The sequence below is a fragment of the Amyelois transitella genome, chromosome 21 (genome assembly GCF_032362555.1).
Source record: "Amyelois transitella isolate CPQ chromosome 21, ilAmyTran1.1, whole genome shotgun sequence".
NCBI classification, from domain to species: domain Eukaryota; kingdom Metazoa; phylum Arthropoda; class Insecta; order Lepidoptera; family Pyralidae; genus Amyelois; species Amyelois transitella.
In genome coordinates, this window is record NC_083524.1 from 8,387,547 (window position 1) to 8,411,298 (window position 23,752).

Sequence of the window (23,752 nt, forward strand, 5' to 3'; positions counted from 1 at the left end):
TTAAATAAATAACTAATCTCTTTCACCGTAAAAGAGTCCTAATTGTTGAATTGTCGTACATTTGGTTACCAAGAATAGGCATTAAATCAATGTGTTAATACGAGTCGGTTGGGAGGATAAAACTATTGTTATATTATGTTGTTATTAAAGCCATGTACTTACGTACAGATATATTTACAACAATAATTTTCCTCTTAGCTTATTATAAAACGATATCGGATGACTGGGTCGAGCTAAAAACCACACAGAACCTTGACATGTCCAGTAAAATTTTGCTAGACTTTTCAAGTCACTTGGTTTAAACTTTTTATTTTAATTTAACCCTTGTAAAAGAATATTTTTATAAACCTACCTTTTTTGATACTTTTAAGTATTTGTAAGAAACTTGAGATTAGTAAAGTATACATATAAGTGTGAAGTGATAACAAACAAACAAGTATTTGATCACACTCCCGCATTTAGGTATAATATTAGTTAGGATATTGGATATGCGATATAAACCTTAGTCTCGATTGGTTTCGTAAGGATTGCTTGGCGCAAAAGCCCGCCTACGTAGCGTATCCATGTTTTGCATATTCAAATGGCATTGTCGTAATAATCTGGATTAAGTCACCGTGTCTATTACATTTTATTGTCTAAAAGCGTTGGTATTTAAAAGATTTAAAGTTCTTCCGATTAAATGTTTTGGAAAACAGATTTCTTTACCACAACTTTCAAACTGCTCAACCGAGTAGTTGCTAATATTTGTTGGAAATATTTGTTGGGTTAGTGCATTTTTGTCAAAGATGTTGAAAGGTTAGCAATTATTTTCAGTGCCATCTCATAAATAGCATTTGCTTGTTTAAATTGCAAAACTTCTTCGTAAACGTAACAATTTAATCAATCACAGTTTTCATTAAAGCTACACATCATTTAATTTTTTTTTTAATTTACTTATATCTTGTTTCCTGGTCAACATTTGAAAAGTAAAAGAAACATGTTTTGTGCAAGAATCTGTGTACGATTTCACTTTTCGACGATCAAAGACATTGTCCTTCCGTAAAAGGACATTAGATTTCTCAAACTGGTAAGTATTAACATTTTTAACAAATACAATAACGAAACGAATAGAGAGTGTACGACGATGAGACCATCTTTTAAATATAAAAAAAAATATATATTATTTAAAAAAATATCACACGAGTAAAAGTATTTAAACTGTTTAACAAAAATAAACAGTTAGGTTTGTTAGGTTGGATATCACTTGAACAATAAGAAAATAAATTTATTTACATATTATACTGTAAAAAAAGAAACAAATGTAAGATTACCAAGAAAACTTTAGTCGCCAGCAACCAAGCCAAATTCCAAATATGACGTATAGCTCCTGTCAATGATCGCGCCATTTTTAAAACTATATCACACACAAATATCACGATTGAAACAGCCACCAATTTTTTTTTTAAATCACGGAGCACACATTCGCGTACGGAACGCCCGAAACACTGTTGTGTGTTGAGAGAATTTTGGAAAGTCACAGACAGTACCGAGCATTGAAATTAATGTATTGCGATGGTAAGGCTTGATACACGATAGTTCTTTGCTAACAAGGTTTCTAGTTAGAAGAATATATTAATATACATACATATATATATATATAATCACGTCCATATCCCTTGCGGGCTAGACAGAGCCAACAGTCTTCAAAAGATTGATAGGCCACGTTTAGCTGTTTGGCTTAATTATTAATATCATGCAGGGATCGTGGCAAGTGGAAAGAGGTAGTCTCTGCCTACCCCTCCGGGAAAGAGGCGTGATTTTATGTATGTATGTATGTATGTATTAATATCATCTAAATTTAAGTAAAGATGGCCCTTTTAAATGATTACATAAGTTGCTAACCTTAAATTACTTTGACTTAGATATAAACTTACTTAGTAACATTTATTAAATTTTGATTATAATTTTTTTGCACTCTTAAAGTTAATACCCTAATAAATAAGAAATCCTTATATCTTGCCTCTTTGTAATACTTTTCATAATGTTAACGCAAATTATGTATAGTTTCATAAAAAATTAAATGCTCAAATAAGTACCTATACCTACCTTTGGTATAGTATAGTTTTCCCGAGATCTACCCTGTATGAAATATAGACCTGATTGTATGTTTGTATATTTTTTCTTTTTCAGAGGAAATTAAAAGTTTCTTGTGATTACTATTTAACCATTCACCAAAACCTGGCCTACTAAATACTTCGTTAAAACCACATATACATATGCTAAACAGCTAATTTATATGTTAAATAGGTCTTAAATTGCTCATTGTTGTGCTGAGTGATTTGATCTGATACTATCAGTGTTGGTCTAGTAGCGATGAAAAAAACATAGTGTTTGCCGGCTGCTGCTCTTCCTAAGCTCTCCTCCTCCTCTTTTTTAAATCAATCAACAGAATTTTAATTCTATCTTAAAGCCAAATAGCTGAACGTGGCCTATCAGTCATTTCAAGACAAAGGTTGATTGAAAAATATTGATATGATTGAAGGTGAACAAGGATTGAATATGCCAAGTGGAATGATGAAGTCTCTGCCTACCCCTCCCAAGAAAACATATTTCCACATTCTCGACTTTTTTCAGGCTAGTGAAATCTGTGTGATTTTTTTTATTATACAATAAACAATACCTACATAAATATAACATTTTTTAGTTTTTTAATTATAAAACTTGACATTTGACCTCCATCTTATTTTCTCCGTGTCTCTATCGAAATGCAGAAATCACAAGGAGCGGCAAATGTGTTAATCCGCCACTGCATGGTACGGAACCCTTCTTCCGCGAGTCCAACTCACACTTGGCCGGTTATATTGATGTTTTGCAGCATTCGTGTAGACTGCGCTAAGTTTTCAAACTTGACGCGTCTCAATGCCAAATAGTAACTCGACCAGTTATTGATCGGCGTCTGCGCATGAGTCACGGCACGGGTAATTTGAACAAATCCCACTTATGTACATCCATATAGAGAATGCAATTGGAATAGCTGTTACCCGCGACTTTGTTCGCGAAAAGTAAAATCAATTCATTGCGTCAAAAAGAAAAACTTTTTAAACTTAAATATAATCTGTACAAAAGGTGTGGTTACCGGCACTTTAGAATAGAACCATCTCTTTCTTGGGAATATTGTAAAAGTCGAATAAGGGATAAGCTAATTGTAGGAAGTATAGTCGCAAAGAATTCACTACAGAAGATAGAAGTTATATTCCATCTCGTTCCCATGGATGTCGTAAAAGGCGACTCAGGAATAGGCTTATAAACTTGGGATTCTTAATTTAGGCGATGGGCTAGCAACCTGCAACTATTTGAATCTCAATTCTAACATTAAGCCAAACAGCTGAACGTGGCCGTCAGTCTTTTCAAGATTGTTGGCTCTGTCTACCCCGAAAGGGATAAAGACGTGATTACCTTTATGTATGTATGTAACTTGTTCCTCCTGGCGTTAGCCCCGGTCACATCCTCACCTCTCTGAAGAGGAGCCTGGGGTGGGCTTTTGACTATGATCCCGATAAAGACAGGTTTTTAAACGAAGCGACACCTGTCTCACCTCCGCAACCTTTGCTGGAGAATCTAACACATATTGAATCATCCATACTTCTTTGTTATAAACTTTTATTATAATAACAATAAAGAAATTATTAAACAGTACTCTATATATATCTCACTTTTTATAACTAACAAGCGACCCGCCCCGGCTTCGCACGGGTGCAAAATTCGGAAAAAATTATACATAAAAACCTTCCTCTTGAATCACTCTACCTGTTACAAAAAAACGCATCAAAATCCGTTGCGTAATTTTAAAGATTTAAGCATACAGACAAACAGACTAAAATAGCGACTTTGTTTTATACTATGTAGTGTAGTGATACACATCTTCTTATATTATAAAATGAAAACATTTGTTTTTGTATTTTTGTTTGTAACGAATAAACTCGAAAACCCGGGATAGAACAATCTTCAGGAGAATTTTTTCTGAAAATTCCTACGGACATGGGAATAACTAATAGTAGACAGCTTGTTACTTATAATAGGAAGAGTCCTTTTTCATTTAAGCAATTCGGGATGTGTAACCATGACTTTAGTTGCCACTGATTTCTCCTGTTCGATAGGGTATATGTCCTAGATATATAAGAGGTCGCGGCAACGGACACAGATCTGACCTTAGTCTTTCTGAATCATGGTCTAAGGCAAACCCCAGGTGTGGAATCCCTTAAAATTGTAACGTATGTTGCGAAATAAAATCGTGTTAGTAGGTACCTATGAAGACAATATAAAATTTCAGCCTGTCATACAAATAGAGGATTTGTTTTTTTTTATAAAATTTTGTCTTTAGTGATAATTTTGATGAAAATACTTAAAACTCCTTCGTGCGCGAGATCGACTCACACTTGGCCGGTTTAAGCTGGAAAATTTAACTGATAGTCAAATCTAATCTAGGACCTTTGAATAAGCAAACCAAGATCTTATGAAATGAAAGTTTGCTATAAAATCTGTAGGCAGATGAAACCACGACCGTAAATCTACTTTAACTAGTACATAACAGTAAACATAACGTTATTCTCGTTTTTAATACAACCTCACAATACTTTTTCTTCTAATATACATAGGTAATTACTTTCTTACGATGATCATTACCAAACCGAACACGTTTGTAACCGGATATAGATAAACTTTTCAAAAGATTACACCAAACAGGTTATGTGTCAACCTTGAAACTTATCCTCTTTAAAAATAAACTTCACAAAACTACGGTCACTTGAAAACACTGGCCACTATTGTTTTAAATTCGCGATTCAAATATGGAAGACTGATGCCGTCCGCGCGGGGCCGCCGACTAGCCCGTGATTCATCCCATCTCGACGCGTGAAGAAAAATAAAAAAGTAGTTTGAAATATAAAAAAAAATGCGTGTAATACACTGGTGCACACAAGCGCGATTGTTGGCGGACTAAAAAGCTAGTCGTGGGCACGAGAGCAGAACCGGACAGGCGCGATTTTACATCTCTATCGAATTTCTGCCAACCAATGGCGCACCGTATGCAGCGAATTTTGAATTAAAAGTTCGAATTTTAAATCGCGAATCGGACTGGTCGACCTTTGATAATACAGATTTGGGCATTCGTTATTAACACAGAGCACGGTATGTCGCACCAGCAGCGACCACAGAACTCATTAAATCGGCTACAATGACCTTTACCGCTTTTTGTTCTGTGTTTTATGAAGACAAATTTATACCCTTGTCTATTTTTTTACGGTATTGTACAGAAGAAAAAAAAACATTATTTATAAGTTTTCTGAAAATCAAACTAAAATCTTTGCTATCACACAAGACATTAACTATGTAACGATTGCATTACTAGCGTGCAACAGTGCTTTGCTCTTCGTCATTTTGCGCGAAACAAGTCAAATAATCGCTTCATAAAATATCGCTTGAAACTCAAGACGTGTGGCGGAAAAAAATACAATTACATAGAAACCGACTCACTATACGTATTATATCTTCAATTACCGCATACTCAAGTGAGTAATGGAATAATACAGAAAAAGTGAATAACTGACTCGTTAAAATTGTTGATGCTCGACCATAAATATAGGAGGAAACTGGACATCCCGTCATTTAAAAATTCTTTTTTTAAGATAGAAAATCAACCATCTTTAAAAAAAACTGTTGAAAAACATCACAACAACGTTAAACACTGGCAGGTTAAAAATAAATAATATTTCAACATACTTTTGATATTGGTTTGACGAGAAGGAATTCTATTTTTTTTTTTGACAACTTAGCTTGCTTAATATTAGATCAGATAATCTCCTATTCTATCTTACCCATATTAAAAATGCGTAAAGTTTGTATGGAACAAAATCTACTGGACGAATTTTGGCGAAATTAATTACACGAGTAGAATAACCTTGAATATAATAAATATCACATGCGGTACTTTTCATACCGAAATTCTCACTGGAAATGAAGTAGCCGCGCCCTATGGCAAAGCAAGTTATGCATAAATCTATGGTTTTTTTTTTGTCTGTCTGGTTCTTGATTTATGTATTTGCATTTGGTTTCACTTGATTAACTATAACAATCTAGAGGAAGAAGACACAATTATCACCCACCTTCTTTCTTTGCTACCGGACCAGAATGGAAGGCACCATAGTCAAAAGCAACAAAATAAATAATATTCTATTCATAGACAAGAAATGTTTCGCGCTGGCCGTAAAGACTGACGGGAATTATTTTATCTGTTGGGCGACAAAAGAGAACAAAGCATACGTCACTTCCGGTCAGTTTAGCAACAATTAGCCCAGACGATTGTCATCTGTCTTTGTTCAGAAAGTGAATTCATAAAAGGAAGTTATGGTAAACAAAGATTATTTTATTTTACTGTTAAGTCCCTTTTATACATACACTAGCATAGCGACCCGCCCCGGCTTCACACGAGTATCATTTATGGATATGAACCTGCCTCAGAAAACCTTCTATCCCACATTACAAACGAATTTAGCCGTAGCATACAGTCAGAGAAAATAAAGAGACTTTACAATATGTATGATACACATAATCACGTCTTTGTCCCTTTCGGGGTAGACTGAGGCAACGGTCTGAACGGCCACGTTCAGCTGTATGATTTAATGATGGAATTGAGATTCAAATAGCGACAGGTTGCTAGTCCATCGCCTAAAAGTTTAATCCCGAGTTTAATTTCTTGATGGAATTTTTAAATGACTTTGATTCCCTTATTTTTCTTTAATATTGGATTAAGCATTTGTCTTCCATCTCACCTGATGGTAAGTGACGATGAAGAAGATGTTATATATGCCTATTTAAATCCAAAAATAGAGCAGTAGTCGAATAGTTAAAACGCGTGTGGCGCAAAAAGCAGAGGCACAGGTTCAAATCCCTCCACGACCATGTACCAATAACTATTTTCAAAGTTATGTACATTAGTTTGAATACTAACCGATGCTCTTACGGTGAGGGAAAACATCGTAAAGAAACCTGCACATTCAGGCAACTGGATGTGTAACCACGGATCCAATACGGGTTAGGTTTCCCTGTAAAGGTTGCAGAGGTCAGATGGGAGGCGCTTCGTGTAAAAACCTGACTCACCAAATCCAGGATCCGTGGTCAAAGGCATACCCCGGGCTCCTCTCCAGAGCGGTGAGGATGCAACCGGGACTAAAGCCAGGCGGAGGAAGATAAATGCCTATCGAAGAGATACCCATTTATACTCTTGAGTTTATAATGTCGTGTTTTTTGTAATGCTGAATATGGAACTCGTATCACACAAAGACGAGAATAAAATATATACGGGACAAATGACACAGATTGAGTAAGCCTCGAAGTAAGTTCAAGACATGTGTTACGAGATACTAACTCAACGATACTATATTTTATAAAAAAATACTTATACAGATAAACATCCAAGACCCAGGCCAGTCAGAGAAAGTTCGTTTCTCATCATGCCCTGGCCGGGATTCGAACCTGGGACCTCCGGTGACACAGACAAGTGCACTACCGCTGCGCCACAGAGGCTAAAGAGGCAGAGGGTAAAGAGTTTCTCTATTGCATTCTGAGCTGAAGTTCTCAGATCAGATAGAGGTCAAACAGTTACGGCACCCGAATAAAAAGCGTTATGCACAGGTTAAAGTCAAGACTGCTGGCTCTGTCTACCCCGCAAGGGATATAGACGTGATTATATGTATGTATGTATGCACAGGTTAAATCCTAGCGTGGCCGTACTGAACAATTTTGCGAGTAAATTATTTTAATTGCAGATAGATGCTTTTACATTGAGAGAAATTAAGGAAAAATTAGTTGACCGATGCGGGCGGTAACAGTTAATCAAGGGAATTTCTCACATAAATAATATTACCTATATTCATGTGATGAGTTGACAACATGTCACTATCCGACACTCAACACTTACAGTTTTTCGAGACGTGGCTCTATCTTACCCGTACGATAAAGACACTCGTCTTTAAAGCCACGGGACCGACATTGTAAATAATAATAACTTACCCGATGCGAGTTAGATAAATGCGCCACAAATGATGCGCAGGCGTCGGACCTATATTTATGTGATGAGTTGACAACATGTCATTATCCGACACTCAACACTTCCAGTTTTTCGAGACTTGGCTCTGTCTTACCCGTACGATAAACACACTCGTCTTTATAGCCACGGGAACGATGTCATTGTAATCACTGCATAGTATAAAACAAAGTCGCTATTTTAGTCTGTTTGTCTGTATGCTTAAATCTTTAAAATTACGCAACGGATTTTGATGCGGTTTTTTGTAACAGTTAGAGTGATTCAAGAGGAAGGTTTTTATGTATAATAACATCTATTAAATAAGGTTTCTAATGTGGTGTCGTTTTTTTCCGAATTTTGCACCCGTGCGAAGCCGGGGCGGGTCGCTAGTTAATAATAACTTACCCGATGCGAGTTAGCTAAATGCGCCAAATGATGCGCAGGCGTCGGCCGCTCGTCGCTCGACTCGTCCCCGGACCGCTCGCCCGTGAACACAGAGTCGTGCGACACGGAGAGCCCACTGCCGTACGCCCCTTCTCTGTGGTCAGAGCAAAATTTGTTATTATCGATACATACATACATATAGTGCCGTGTGGTTCCCGGCACCAATACAAAAAAGAATAGGACCACTCCATCTCTTTCCTATTGACGTCGTAAAAGGTGACTAAGGGATAGGCTTACAAACTTGGTATTCTTTTTAGGCGATGGGCTAGCAACCTGTCACTATTTGAATCTCGATTCCATCTTGAAGCCAAATAGCTGAGCGTGGCCTATCGGTCTTTTCAGGACTGTTGGCTCTGTCTACCCCGCAAGGGATATAGACGTGATTATATGTATGTATGTATGAATGTACATACATATAGTATACACATAGATACATGAAAAGAGTTATGAATGTGGATGAAGCAAAGGAAATATGCAGAGATCGTGGCAAGTGGAAAGAGGTAGTCTCTGCCTACCCCTCCGGGAAAGAGGCGTGATTTTATGTATGTATGTACATACATATAGTCATGTCTATATCCCTTACGGGATAGACAGAGCCAATAGTCCCGAAAAGACTGAATGGGCACGTACAGCTGCTCAGCTTAATGATGGAATTGAGATCCAAATAGTGATAGGTTAGGCCATCGCCTAAAAAAAAGGATCGCAGTTTTATAACCCTATCCCTTAGTCGCCTTTTACGACATCCATGGGAAAGAGATGGAGTGGTCCTATTCTTTTTTTGTATTGGTGCCGGGAACCACACGGCACACGGCCACACGTTATTATCGATACGTAATATAAATAGCAGGTTGACAATACAAACTTTCTTACAAGGAGAGAGTAGATAGGAACGTTAGAAGGGTATGTTGCAAGTGACATGATGTAGTCTCTGCCTTCCAGGGGAAAGGACGCGTATGGACAACTAAGTGTATTTCTGTCTTTAGCTATATTGCTATATATACAAACGTCTATTTCCCTTGCAGGGTAGATAAGAGTCAACAGGCTCGAAAAGACGTTCAGCTGTTTGGCTTAATGATACAATTGAGATTCAAATAGAGACAAGTTGCCAGCCCATAATCTACAAGAAGAATCGCGAGTTTATAAGCATATCCCTTAGTCACCCTTTACGACATCCACGGGAAAGAGATGGAGTGGTCCTATTGGTGTCGAGAACTTACTACTTAACCTAGGCGATAGGACGATGTTATAAGTTTGTGCACAAAGCGATTGTCATGTAACCGCTCCCAAAGAATAGACCAGGGGAACCTGTTTAAGAACTTTGATCAGGTATATGCCATATATCATCAAGCCTCTCTCCACAAGAATCGAAAAAACAGAACCAGATAAAGAAGACAAGACATGTATCTTAGGGGAATCACAAGTATGAGCAAACGTAGGCCTTATTTATTCCTTCCGTAAATAGATTTGAAACGGGAGCGATGATTCGGGCTAGACCGCAACAAAGGGAAGATCTTCCGCCAGGCTAGGTGTGATGCCTGGGGAACCACGGCTCCAACGATATTGAGTCGAACATTACATACATATAATCACGTCTATATCTCTTGCGGGGTAAACAGAGCCAACAGTCTTGAAGAGACTGATAGGCCACGTTCAGCTGTTTGGCTTTATCGAGTAGGAGTTTGTATTTATGCTCAAATCCGTGAAATCTTTGCTTGCGCGATTTAGACTCTTCGCTGCTATTAGCTGAGCGCGTCACATTCTTCGCCGTGGTTCACAGTTGGTGTGTGACATTAGTGATGTCACCACAGACTTACAAAACCAAAACTAGAAGAGTTTAATCGATATTTACTTTCTTCTAGCATGCCTCTCGGCGTCCAGTAGCTCGCTGGTGGAACTGCTCTTGGGGTCAGGCGAGGCGTCCACTCTTGCGCCGCTGCCTCGACGCTTGAACATGCGCCGGAGACCTCGCAGGAACCCGCCTCGGCGACCCTCTCCTGGAAATTAAAGTTGGAAGTTCTATCAGATCGATGTTATCTATGACTACTTATTACGTGTTACGCATACGCTCGCATCATCATTTACATACATACATATGGTCACGTCTATATCCCTTGTGGGGTAGACAGAGCCAACAGTCTTGAAAAGACTGAATGCTGCTATTTGGCTTAATGATAGAATCGAAAGAGATGGAGTGGTCCTATTCTTTTTTGTATTGGTGCCGGGAGCCACACGGCATTTCTTACAATACTTTGTTAATTGAGTTATGTCATTGGTATGTTCAGTGTTTTAAACCGAATTTCTTTTTCAACGTTTATAAATATCCTTGCGGTAAGTATAGTGGAGAGTAAGGGAATATACTAAATTCACTAAAGACTGATCGGCCACGTTCAGCTATTTGGCTTAATGATGGAATTGAGTTTCATATACATAGTGTAGTATATTCATGTAGTACAGGTTGCTAGCCTATCGCCTAAAAAAGAATCCCAAATTTGTTAGCCTATACCAATTAATGACGACTACACAGTCATGAAACTAATGATGGCAAAGATAATGCCGTGTGGTTCCCGGCACCAATACAAAAAAGAATAGGACCACTCCATCTCTTTCCCATGGATGTCGTAAAAGGCGACTAAAGGGTAGGCTAATAAACTTGGGATCCTTTTATAGTTTATGGGCTAGCAACCTGTCACTATTTGAATCTTAATTCTATTATCAAGCCAAACAGCTGAACGTGGCCTATCAGTCTTTTCAAGACTGTTGGCTCTGTTTACCTCACAAGGGATATAGACGTGACTATATGTATGACAGGTTGCTAGCCTATCGCCTAAAAGAGAATCCCAAATTTGTTAACCTATACCAATTAATGACGATTATACAGTCATGAAACTTATGATGACAAAGATAATGGCGCCAATAAAGCTGGAGAATCGAATACTGACCATTTGTGTGCGTCTGCGCATGCGGCGGTCTGTAGGGCGGCTCCAGCGAGCCCTCGCGCACGCACGACATCAGGCCCGCGCCGCCGCCCGACATGTGCACGCGCACGAGCGCTGAAATTAAAAAAAAACAATCGTAAATTCCATTGCTCTCGTTCCCATACGTACATATAGTCACGTCTTTAACCCTTGCGGGGAAGACAGAGCCTTATAAAGACTGATAGGCCACGTTCAGCTATTTGGCTTTAAGATAGAATTGAGATTCAAATAGCGACAGGTTGCTAGCCCATCGCCTAAAAGAAGAATCCCAACCCCATTCCCATGGATGTCGTAAAAGGCGACTAAAGGATAGGTTTTTAAACTTGAGATTCTTCTTTAAGGTGATGGACCAGCAACACACACAGTTGCCTAAACGTGCCTTATTTCTCACAGTATTATTGTTATTCATAAATTTCGGACTGGATTCATATTTCCCTATTAATTAAGGCAATAATGGGCCCGAAACTGGAAGGTTGGAATGAAGCATCTAATAAATTAATGGGCACCAACTTAATTAACTTTGACCTTTTATAAGTCTGCCTGGCAAGAATATTTTCTTTGGTAATGAAATTGCGTGAAAAGTTTATGATATAAATAAAAATGGCGAAGATATGTAAGTTCCACATATTAAATACTAGAGGCCGCCCGCGACTTCGTCCGCATGGAAACCCTATTAATCCCGCGGGAACTCTGGGATCAAAAAGTGGCCTATGTGTTATTTTGGGTCTTCAGCTACCCACATACCAAATTTCATCGTAATCGGTTCAGTAGTTTCTACGTGAAAGAGTAACAAACATCCATACTTCATCCTGACATACTCACAAACTTTCGCATTTATAATATTAGTAGGACTAGCTTCCGCCCACGGCTCCGGCCGCGTGTAAAGTAGTAAAAGTATCTCCTTTTCCGGTCTCCACACGGATATAACGGTGATAACATGTACATACTTATACATACATACATACATATAATCACGTCTATATCCCTTGCGGGGTAGACAGAGCCAACAGTCTTTAAGTAAAGACTAATAGGCCACGTTCAGCTGTTTGGCTTTAAGATAGAATTGAGATTCAAATAGTGACAGGTTGCTAGCCCATCGCCTCAAAGAAGAATCCCAAGTTTATAAGCCTACCCCTTAGTCGCCTTTACGACATCCATGGGAAAGAGATGGAGTGGTCCTATTCTTTTTTCTATTGATGCCGGAAACCACACGGCAAACATACTTATGTATGCATAAATTATCAAATAAATAAGTATTGTAGGCAACCTTCTTTATATAAATATTAACAGGCAAAGCCAGCTGGCATACATATGCCATAGCAAATGTTGCACTTGTTTCGGTGAGAAAAATATATATCAGATTTTTATTGTTAAATATTTTTAATTTGATTTCCAATAATATAACGCTTTTCATTTGATTATTTCTCTCTGTTCTACTTCTGTCTTCTTTAGTGAATTTAGTATATTCTCTTACTCTCCACTATACTTCCCGCAAGGATATTTATAAACGTTGAAAAAGAAATTCGGTTTAAAACACTGAGCATACCAATGACATAACTCAATTAACAAAGTATTGTAAGAAATGCCGTGTGGCTCCCGGCACCAATACAAAAAAGAATAGGACCACTCCATCTCTTTCGATTCTATCATTAAGCCAAATAGCTGAACGCGGCCATTCAGTCTTTTCAAGACTGTTGGCTCTGTCTACCCCGCAAGCGATATAGACGTGAACATATGTATGTATGTTCTTATTTTACTATTAAAACTGTCGCAATAAAAACCAATAACCCTCCTTTTTGATGACCGCAGTCGGTTAATACCCCATAACTCATTTCCGTCTGTTAAACAAAACTGGTACCTATATTAGTACCCGATATTTGTCAACATCGCAAGCTCCTATTTAGAAGGGTTAAAATTAACTGGACGGGTTAATAACCCCCGCTGCATCAGGGTTAGACGAAACATTTGTATGTCTATTTTAGTTATTAGTTGAAGAGTAAGGATAAGAGCGTGAAGAGTGATTGGATGAATCATTAGTCATCCCATTTCTAAAAAAATAATACATTTTTCTCAACATGGATGAAAAATTTATTGATTGACTAACTGACTGACATATATATCATCGCACAGCCCAAACCGCTGGGACTTGGGTTGGGATGTGAGGATTTCCCAAAATTCATGTGAGAACTGAGACAAACGGAATTTTTCAATTCACGCGAACGAATCTGCAAGCGTACTCCAAAAACATGCGTATATCACGTCTTTCTATTTTACGGGGTATACAGAGCCAGCAGTCTCAAAAGCCACGTTCAGCTGTTCGGAGTCTAAAAGAAGAATCTCATTATAAACTTCCCCTTAATTGATTAATCTTTCTTATTCGTATCATTAAAATAGTAGTCTGTATCAACCCTAACTCCTAGGCGATGACCACACGATGACGCATCTCACATCACTACATAGAAATTAGAACAATTTAAAAGCTAGAACTCACAAAACACTACTAACTGTAGCAATTGCGTTACCTCGTGGTACAAGGTCAGGGCTGATCATGTCGAGGTCAAGGTTGAACCCTGGATCGATACGGATGCTGTGCGAGACAAGGATAGCTGTATAGAAGTCGATAGAAGCGAGAAAGGGACAGAACACGATTTACTCCCAGTTTTTATAGTGCTTGGCAAATGTTCTGGGAATTTAATAATGCATTAGATTGGATGTTTTGTCCAATACAAAAAACGTTTTTGGGTTAAACCGTTAGTCTGGATTACAATTTACTAATATTGCAGCCGTGGAGGTATACTTCTAAATTTCACGAAAATACGAGTATTCCATGGCCCTTGAAATTGAGAAGTATTGAGAACATTCCGAGTTTTCATTGAAGTCAATAAAGAACATTATAAATGATAGATTTTTAGCGGAAGCGATGATTCAGGCTCGACCGCCACCTGAGGGGAGATCTTCGGCCAGCCTAGGTATGCCTGGGGAACCGCAACTCCGACAATGTTGAGTCAGAGTTTATATTTATGCTACGAGTACAATCTGCGAAATCTTTGTTTGCGCGATTTAGATTCTTTGCTGCTATTGGCTGAGCGCATGAATTTCTTCGCGATAATTGACAGTTTGTTGTGGGACATTAGTGATGTAGCCACAGATTTAATGTAACTAAATAATTTAAATTTTTATGAGAAGGAAACAAAATATATTAATGTGATAATATACACCTGCATTCAGGTTATGTTTTAAAAGTTTTTACATGTTAGAAGTATTTTTTTTATTAATCTTTACATGTTAAGTTTCGGTGATAATTACTTGGCATAAACTGTTAAGAAAGTTTAACGAGAGAAATATCATCCCGTTCAGTGAATGGATTGGTTATTACTAATGTCCGACCGAAGCTTCGGCTTCGGCTTCGGCTTCGGCCACCTTCGGCCAAAAAATCCACCTTCGGCGAAACATTCGGCTTCGGCCCAAAACCCGACCGAAGCCGAAGGTTTCGCCGAAGGTCCGAGCGACCGTCGAGATTGAACGAACTGTTACGAAAGTCATGAGGCGGCGGGGAGTCACTGTCAAAATATCACATTGCTGATTGCATGCATCAAAACAAGTCCGTACGTGTATTTAAACGAGTGTTTTTGTAAGAAATCAAATCATTATTTTTTACCAGTAGGTAAATCACAAAATCACAAACTTTTATTTATCTCTAAACCAACCATCTCTATGATATATCATCAACTTCTATATGAGACAGTCAATATATAAACCTTTAATATTGAGGTTTTGAAATAATTTTAATATTAAACATCTTGACCGTTATTCGAAGCCTAATAATAAAGTATGAGAGTTGCCATCGCTTCCTTCCGTTTCCTATCCCTTTCTTTCTTTGTTTCGCTGTCTCTTTCGCACTATCCACCACCACCAGCAGCAAGCGCCCCTAGTTTTGCGCGCTTTGATTTTCTCATTGACGTCGTTGTTTCCGACCCGTTAACACGTGCCTGGAAACCTGTGCTATATTTGGTTGGTTATACTTTTTGTTCATATACTTATTTACTTCATATACTTATACTTTTTGAAAAAATATCAGGTATGTGTATCCCTTTTTGTTAAGAGCTTTAGCAAAATTATTATTTTGAAGGTAGATTAATAAATCCTTTTAAAAACGATTAAAAGAAGTGTATTTGGATGGTCGATTGCTTTTGAACAAAAGGTTTAGTCTCCTTTTACGACATCCAGTTCTTGACCGGGGAAGCCTACTGACGTAGTGCCACCCCACATATATTACAGTGAAAATTATTTTAGACAATTGATTTAAGTGCCAGTTGAGTCTTGTTTCTTAGAAAAATAATTAAAGTTTATTAATGAAGTATTGATTCTGTCTCTTATACGCATTTTAGTTTAAAATATCAGTGAATTAAATGGAGAAGTGCCGGAAGATACAAATTGTGTTGATAAACCCAAGCGATCGAGAAAAAGAAAGCGGTATGAGAGTTCGAGTTCGAGTAGCAGCAGCTCGGGAGGCGCAAGCAGGAGTACACGTAAGCGTTTTCGTAATTCTGATCATAAGTTAGAGAAATTAATTGCTGAAGTGGCCGGTATTAAAAACCGGTTAGATTCAAATAGATATGACTCTGTCTATCAAGATAACAATGACTATATCGACGATAATGTTAGTCGCATTCTTTACGACAGCAAATGTGTTTCAAAAACGTTACCGTCATTCGCCAGGATTTACAGAGTTAGAGGTAAATTATGAAGTTAGGCGTTATGATGCTTCGCGTACTTTTGTTAATGCCGACAAGGCATTTGCTTCCTTGAGCTTCGCCCTTATTAAACACTTGCGCGACTTTTTGGGTTGGGCTAAAGAAAATTCAAATCCATCTTACAATGAGATACTTTTAAAAATCTAGGACATTTTTGTGACGGGTAATTTTTCGAAAATAAGTAACGATGCTCTTCAGATGGTCTGCGGTCATAGAGCAGAAATTATTCAACAGCGTAGGGAAACTATTTTGGCGTCTGTTAAAGACCCTCTTCATAAAACCCTCTTAAGGAAAATACCGCCATCGTGCAACACGCTTTTTGAGAACGAAAAATTTACTTCTGTCCTGGAAAAAGCCGGCGGAGTTCGTAAGGTTTTTTGGACCCGTGAAAAGGATCGCGTTTTTGCGACGCAACCCGATCCATCCTCGTCTGCTCAACGGAATTCTTCTGCACAGACATCTAAAAAGATTGACAACAAGAATCATTTTCATTCTCATCCGTCTAAAGCTGGTGGCAGCAGTAATTATGGACAAAAGACATTTCGTGGTCGAGGCGGTAAGCATACAAACTACCGTCGAGAAAATGAAAACCGCACACGGAAGTACTCTCCCTCGTCCCACCGGGACAGGCGAGGTCGTAAGACAGGAAGTCGTTGACTCACCGAGTCCCTTCCAAGCCGGCCAATTACAATATTACCTCGCAAGGTGGAAGCAAATGGGTGCCTCCGAATTTATCCTGAAGATAATTTCAGGTTACCGTATCCCTTTTTTTTTTTTTTTACAAAAACCTCCACTTCATATACCAAATGTAAAAGAAGGCCGGCACATTACACCACCCTCGACGGAAATGACTGTTATCATTATGAAAATGAAATCAGAAGGCGTCTTATCAGTGGTTCCCACGATCTCGCCAAGTTTCGTCTCCCGTATGTTCTTAGTTCCCAAAAGCGATGGAACAATGAGGCCAATCTTCAACCTGAAGACCCTCAACTATTATATTTACACAAGTCCGTTCAGACTCATAAATATTTATAAAATACCCGACTTCCTGCAGTCAAACGATTGGTTGATAAAAATAGATTTGTCCCAGGCGTACTTCCACCTGCCAATTGCGTTATCACACAGGCCATTTTTACGCCTAGTATACCAAAAACAACTCCTGGAAATGAACTGTCTACCCTTCGGTTTGAGTTCGGCTTCAAAGACGTTTGCTGCGTTGAGCAATTGGGTTTGCCAGATTCTTCGGGAACGTGGAATAAGGGTAGTGGTTTATCTCCACGATTATCTTTTAGCGAACCAGAACCCTCAAACCCTGAGAAGACAGGCATCAGAGACATTAATCCTTCTAAATCACTTAGGGTGGACAGTGTATTACGACAAATCACTGTTGATGCCATGCCAAGAAGTAGAGTATCTTGGAATATTGTGGAATGCGCGGGACCACCGACGAGCGCTGCCAGAAAAGGAAATGTTTGAAATTGACGGCCATGATCAACGATCTCGTCAAAAACAAAACTGCCAGCCTCAAGCAGTTACAAAGCTTAGTGGGAATGATGAACTTTGCCAGTTTCGTGATACCACGGGGGAGAATGAATTCCCGACGTTTGCAGAAGTTCACAATTGTCCATTCAAAGAATATGACCACACACCATATTCCATTTTCGGACGATGTTTTAGTGGAGATGTTTTGGTGACTCAGCCACATAGAGGATTGCTCACGGATACACGTTCCTCATCCGTCTCATTACATAGTAACAGATGCGTCAGACCATGCCTGGGGCGCACAAATAGACAATCACTATTTGTCAGGGACTTGGACCGTCCGGGAGAAGCACTTACATTGCAATCTCAAAGAGCTTCTAACTGTGCTCAAAGTGTTAGAAGAGCATGGTCAGAGTCTCCGCAACGCAGCCGTTCATTTGCAGTGCGACAACAAAACTGCAGTTTCTTATCTACGAAACGAAGGGGGGACCAAGTCTCAGCAGTTACTAGATTTGACCCACAAAATATTGAGACTTTTAGACTTTCATCACATAAACCTTACTGTACACCACATCTCCGGACTATACAATGTCGAAGCAGATCGGTTATCCCGGTATCAAGCTATACCCGAGTGGCACCTTCTACCTCGAGCCACACAGTTAATTTTTACAAAATGGGGGACACCCACGATACATTTGTTTGCTTCCCATATCACTCGGGTAGTTCCCATGTATTGTACACTGGACTTCCAGGACAAGCACGCCGAATTTCACGACGCTCTGTCCCACAGTTGGGATTACCCACTGGCTTGGGTGTTTCCTCCACCCTTTTTGATACCCAAAATCTTACAGCACCTGAATTCATGCTGAGGCACATACTTGATCGTGGCCCCGAGATGGGAGCAGGTGTTTTGGAGGCCCGATCTAAAGTCGAGGTCCAAGGACCCACCATGGACCATCAGAAATCTTTCAGAAGTCCTGATAGATGCAACGACCGGATTAACTCCTCCGAAGGTAACGCAGATGTGCCTGGAAGTTTGGAGATGTGGGGGTGACGTGATTACTTAAAGGATTGGTCCGACCAGGAGCGTTCTTTACTTCTCAGAAGCTGGGGACCATCCACTATGAAATCTTATAAGCCGGCATGGACCAGATGGTGTCATTGGGCTCAAACAAATAATATTTCTATATCACGGCCCAGTGGGGTCCAACTTGCTTAGCGTATTTACATCAGCATGAGGGTCTTTCATACAGCACTATTTTATGCCATAAATCCGTAGTTTCTACTTTATGTGATCCGGAGTCAGGTGAACGCTTGAGTGGACACCCATTTGTTAAGCGCATTTTAAAGTCCATCTCTTTATCTAAACCAAAAGACTCGAAACCACCTATTTGGAATATTGATTTAGTAATAAGTCATTTAACGCAAATTAATTCGGACACAGATAATTTATATGTTGTTTCTAAGTGTACAGCTTTTATTTTGTTACTTTGTTCTGGTCGTCGTGTGCACGACTTAACCTTACTTCGTATTAATTCGAATAATTGCATAATAACCGGTGATTCAATAATTTTAATGCCAATATTTGGTTCGAAAACTGACTCTGTTGATTATCGCCAGTCAGGTTGGCATTTAAAGTGTAATTAAAAAACAATAAAAGCTTAGATCCTGTCCATTGGATAAAAAGACTGATTGACGTTGGGCGTGAGTGGAGAACTATTGCTAATTGTGAAAATTTATTTATATCGACCAGAGAAAAACCTAAACCCGCTACACGATGTATTATAGCTGGTTGGGTCAAGCATTTATTACGCGAATCAGGCATTGAAGCTTCGGCTGGAAGCTTTAGAGCTGCAGTTGCATCCAGGAGCTGGTTAGATAATGCTCCTCTGGAAAGCATTTTAGAAAGAGGTAATTGGAGATCAGCCAAAACCTTTCAAAAATTTTACTGCCGAAAGGTGCTAGAACCGTCTACTGATTCTACTGGCACAATGACGCAGTTGTTTGAATCAGTTTGATTTAATACTTGAAGTTTGATTTATTTTGTTGGCAAAATATAACATATAATAATATCATTATTATTTTTATTGAGCGATCCATGAGTGATTTTTGAACCCCATTACATGTATATATATTTTTACAGTAATACTGCATCACTACACTTTAAATTTTGTTGATGTACCATTACACAGCTCAGTAATCACATTGACGTCATCCACCACCACCAGGCGATAACAAACACGTCTCTCATACTTTATTATTAGGCTTCGAATAACGGTCAAGATGTTTAATTAAGACGTTTTACCTGAAAAATAAAACGTGTATTAAACATACTTACCTTATTCGAAGCCTAATAAGTTTAATTCTGCCTGGTGGCACAACGACGTAATGAGAAAATCAAAGCGCGCAAAACTAGGGGCGCTTGCTGCTGGTGGTGGTGGATAGTGCGAAAGAGACAGCAAAACAAAGAAAGAAAGGGATAGGAAACGGAAGGAAGCGATGGCAACTCTCATACTTTATTATTAGGCTTCGAATAAGGTAAGTATGTTTAATACACGTTTTATTTTTCAGGTAAAACGTCTTAATTAATTGTAGCTTGTAGACAATACTACAATACTGATGACAAAATATGGGATGCTCAAGCGGGATTTCGAAAGGGAATGGGATGTACTGATCAGGTCTTTGCGGTGCATAGCCGAAAAGTTTTTGGCCAAGAGTCAAAAAGTCTATTGCACATTCGTGGATTTGGAAAAGGCCTATGACAGAGTTGAGAGAAATTAATTGTGGTCAGTACTTTCTATGCATGGGGTGAGCAGTCTATTGATACGAGCACTGAAATCCTTATATGAGGATTCGTGTGCTTGTGTCAGTCAGGATAAACGGAGCGCACACTGAGTGGTTTAAGATTGAGAAAGGCGTTAGGCAAGGATGTGTTGCGTCACCGTGGCTGTTCAACCTATTTATGGATAGTTGTTTGACAGATTTGAAAGAATATGTAAGTGGATTAAGGATGAATGAGTTACTCGTCAAATGTCTGCTCTATGCCGAGCGACGATCAGGTTATACTGGCGTCATCAGCGGAGGAGTTACAGGAGATGGTAAACTATATGCATGAAGTTTTAAAAGAGAAAGGAATGAAAGTGAACGTAAGTAAAACAAAAACACTGGTTTTTGAAATGGAGAAAGAAATGACAGCATGTAATATTTTAATTGGAGGAGAAAAAGTTGAGCTAGTGAAAGAGTTTGTATATCTAGGATCAAAGTTTACATCAGATGGCAAGTGTGATAGTGATATTGAAAGGAGAGTGAACGCGGGGAACATGGTGAATGGAGCTTTGCATGCCTTTATGAGCAGTCAGAAACTATCCAAAAAGGCTCGACTGGCTGTGCATAGGGGCGTGTTAGTCCCGACATTAATGTATGGGAGTGAAAGTTGGGTATGGCAAAAGAAGCACGAAAGCAGAATAAATGCAGTGGAAATGAGAGCGTTATAACACCGACCGGATAAGGAACAGCGTGATAAGGGAATGCTGTGATGTGAAAGAAGATGTAGTTACAGGAATAGAAAAGGGTATGTTGAGACGGTTCGGTCATGTGGAGAGGATGAATGAAAACAGGTTGACTAAGATATACAAGGAGAGTGTGGAGGGAAAGGTCGGAGTGGGAAGACCTAGACGAACGTGTCTTGATCAAATTAAGGACGTCCTGGTAAAGGGTCAGCTCAAAAGTACCCGAAACCGCCGAGCTTGCATGAAGAGAGTTATGAATGTGGATGAAGCGAAGGAAATATGCAGAGATCGTGGCAAGTGGAAAGAGGTAGTCTCTGCCTACCCCTCCGGGAAAGAGGCGTGATTTTATGTATGATGTAGACAATATTGAACAAAATTAATTACTGAGTGCTGAGAGAATATAAACCTTCGGCTTCGGCTTCGGCTTCGGCCGAAGGTTGTGGCGATAGCCGATTAATCGGCTTCGGCTTCGGCTTCGGCCAAAAATAGACCTTCGGTCGGACACTAGTTATTACACACTTTTCTACATTCATTACAAGGTACAAATGAAGGGTTGTTGACCTTCGTGCCAGCATTGCAAGGACGATCGATTTGACCTCAACTAGCTCTTATTCGTGACTTTGCCTTCGCGACAAAAGGCGTTCCGAACCATAATTTCCGACGACTGATATTGAATCTTTGGATTTTATAAAGATTTATAATTAAACACTCGTATTTTATTATTCGTCTCTGCCTACCCCAATGGGAAACATGAGTGATGGTATGTATGTATATTGATACTCTAAACGAGTATCATCTATTCATACATTAATAATAGTCGCATTTTACGTCATCCACCACCATATTTTTATTGGTGCCGGGAACCACACGGCACGTGAAGAAACAAAAAAAGAAGGTTTGACAAAAAATTGTCATCATTCTTATTTCAAAGAAAAACTTAAATCTTTTTGACATCGACTTGAAATCTAAGTACTTGACCAAATGATGGAACAAGCCTAAACCGACCGACCCTTATCAATCATGAACACCACTTACTTCAACTAATCCAGGCGATACATACATACATACATAAAATCACGCCTCTTTCCCGGAGGGGTAGGCAGAGACTACCTCTTTCCACTTGCCACGATCTCTGCATACTTCTTTCGCTTCGTCCACATTCATAACTCTCTTCATACAAGCTCGGCGGTTTCGGGTACTTTTGACCTGACCCTTTACCAGGACGTCCTTAATTTGATCAAGATACGTTCGTCTAGGTCTTCCCACTCCGACCTTTCCCTCCACACTCTCCTTGTATATCTGCTTAGTCAACCTGCTTTCATTCATCCTCTCCACATGACCGAACCATCTTAACATACCCTTTTCTATTCCTGTAACTACATCTTCTTTCACATCACAACATTCCCTTATCACGCTGTTCCTTATCCTGTCACTCAATTTCACACCCATCATACTCCTTAACGCTCTCATTTCCACTGCATTTATTCTGCTTTCATGCTTCTTTTGCCATACCCAACTTTCACTCCCATACATTAATGTCGGGACCAACACGCCCCTGTGCACAGCCAGTCGAGCCTTTTTGGATAGTTTCTGACTGCTCATAAAGGCATGCAAAGCTCCATTCACCATGTTCCCCGCGTTCACTCTCCTTTCAATATCACTATCATACTTGCCATCTGATGTAAACTTTGATCCTAGATATACAAACTCTTTCACTTGCTCCACTTTTTCATCCAGGCGATGATTGGCAGGATCTGCTATATAAGGGTCAATGTCTAGAATTTATAGACACTAAGTTCTGAACTTGGGACAGTAGGGTCTGACTTATAAGTATATTAAGTAAATTTGGAAATTCAATGAAAACTCGACTAGGTACGTTATGAATTTGGTTAAAGATATCATAATACATTTACGTTTATAATTATTTTCTACAGTAACTTCTTTAACATGAAACAAATAATAATTGGAAAACTTTCATATTAAGTATCATAATTTAGTTATTGCAAAAACCGAGGCTATCAAAGTTGAAACCTATCACTATTTGAATCTCAATTTTATCATCAAGATTTCGAGCTGAAAGTGGTTTATTAAGTCTGTTGACCCTATCCACCCCGTTAGGGATAAAGACGTAAATATACATTTGTGAAGGAAATCTTTCATCTGTAACATTTGAAAATGAAAACGAAACTATAAGTTTTTTTTAAATTTAATCTTACATTGAAATTTAAACTTAAATGACGTGCGGACATGCATAAACATATACATACATACATATAATCACGTCTATATCCCTTGCGGGGTAGACAGAGCCTACAGTCTTGTAAAGACTGATAGGCCACGTTCAGCTATTTGGCTTTAAGATAGGATTGAGATTGAAATAGTGACAGGTTGCTAGCCCATCGCCTAAAAGAATCCCAAGTTTATAAGCCTACCCCTTAGTCGCCTTTTACGACATCCATGGTAAAGAGATGGAGTGGTACTATTCTTTTTTTTATTTGTGCCGGGAACCACACGGCACATGCGTAAACG

At 39.0% G+C, this 23,752-nt stretch overlaps 1 protein-coding gene across 2 annotated transcripts in view; it reads right to left on the minus strand.

The window, feature by feature from the left end:
• The window catches only part of LOC106138879 (uncharacterized), a 98,373-nt gene that overhangs the window by 28,869 nt on the left and 45,752 nt on the right, over window positions 1–23,752 (minus strand). For both annotated transcript variants that reach the window (XM_060950439.1, XM_060950440.1), the window contains 3 exons: window positions 11,443–11,553; window positions 10,353–10,497; window positions 8,465–8,597 (listed from right to left, as the gene is read on the minus strand). In XM_060950439.1, coding sequence (XP_060806422.1) covers window positions 8,465–8,597; window positions 10,353–10,497; window positions 11,443–11,536 — 372 coding nt within the window. In that variant the 5' untranslated portion in view covers window positions 11,537–11,553. The remainder of the gene's footprint in view (window positions 1–8,464; window positions 8,598–10,352; window positions 10,498–11,442; window positions 11,554–23,752) is intronic.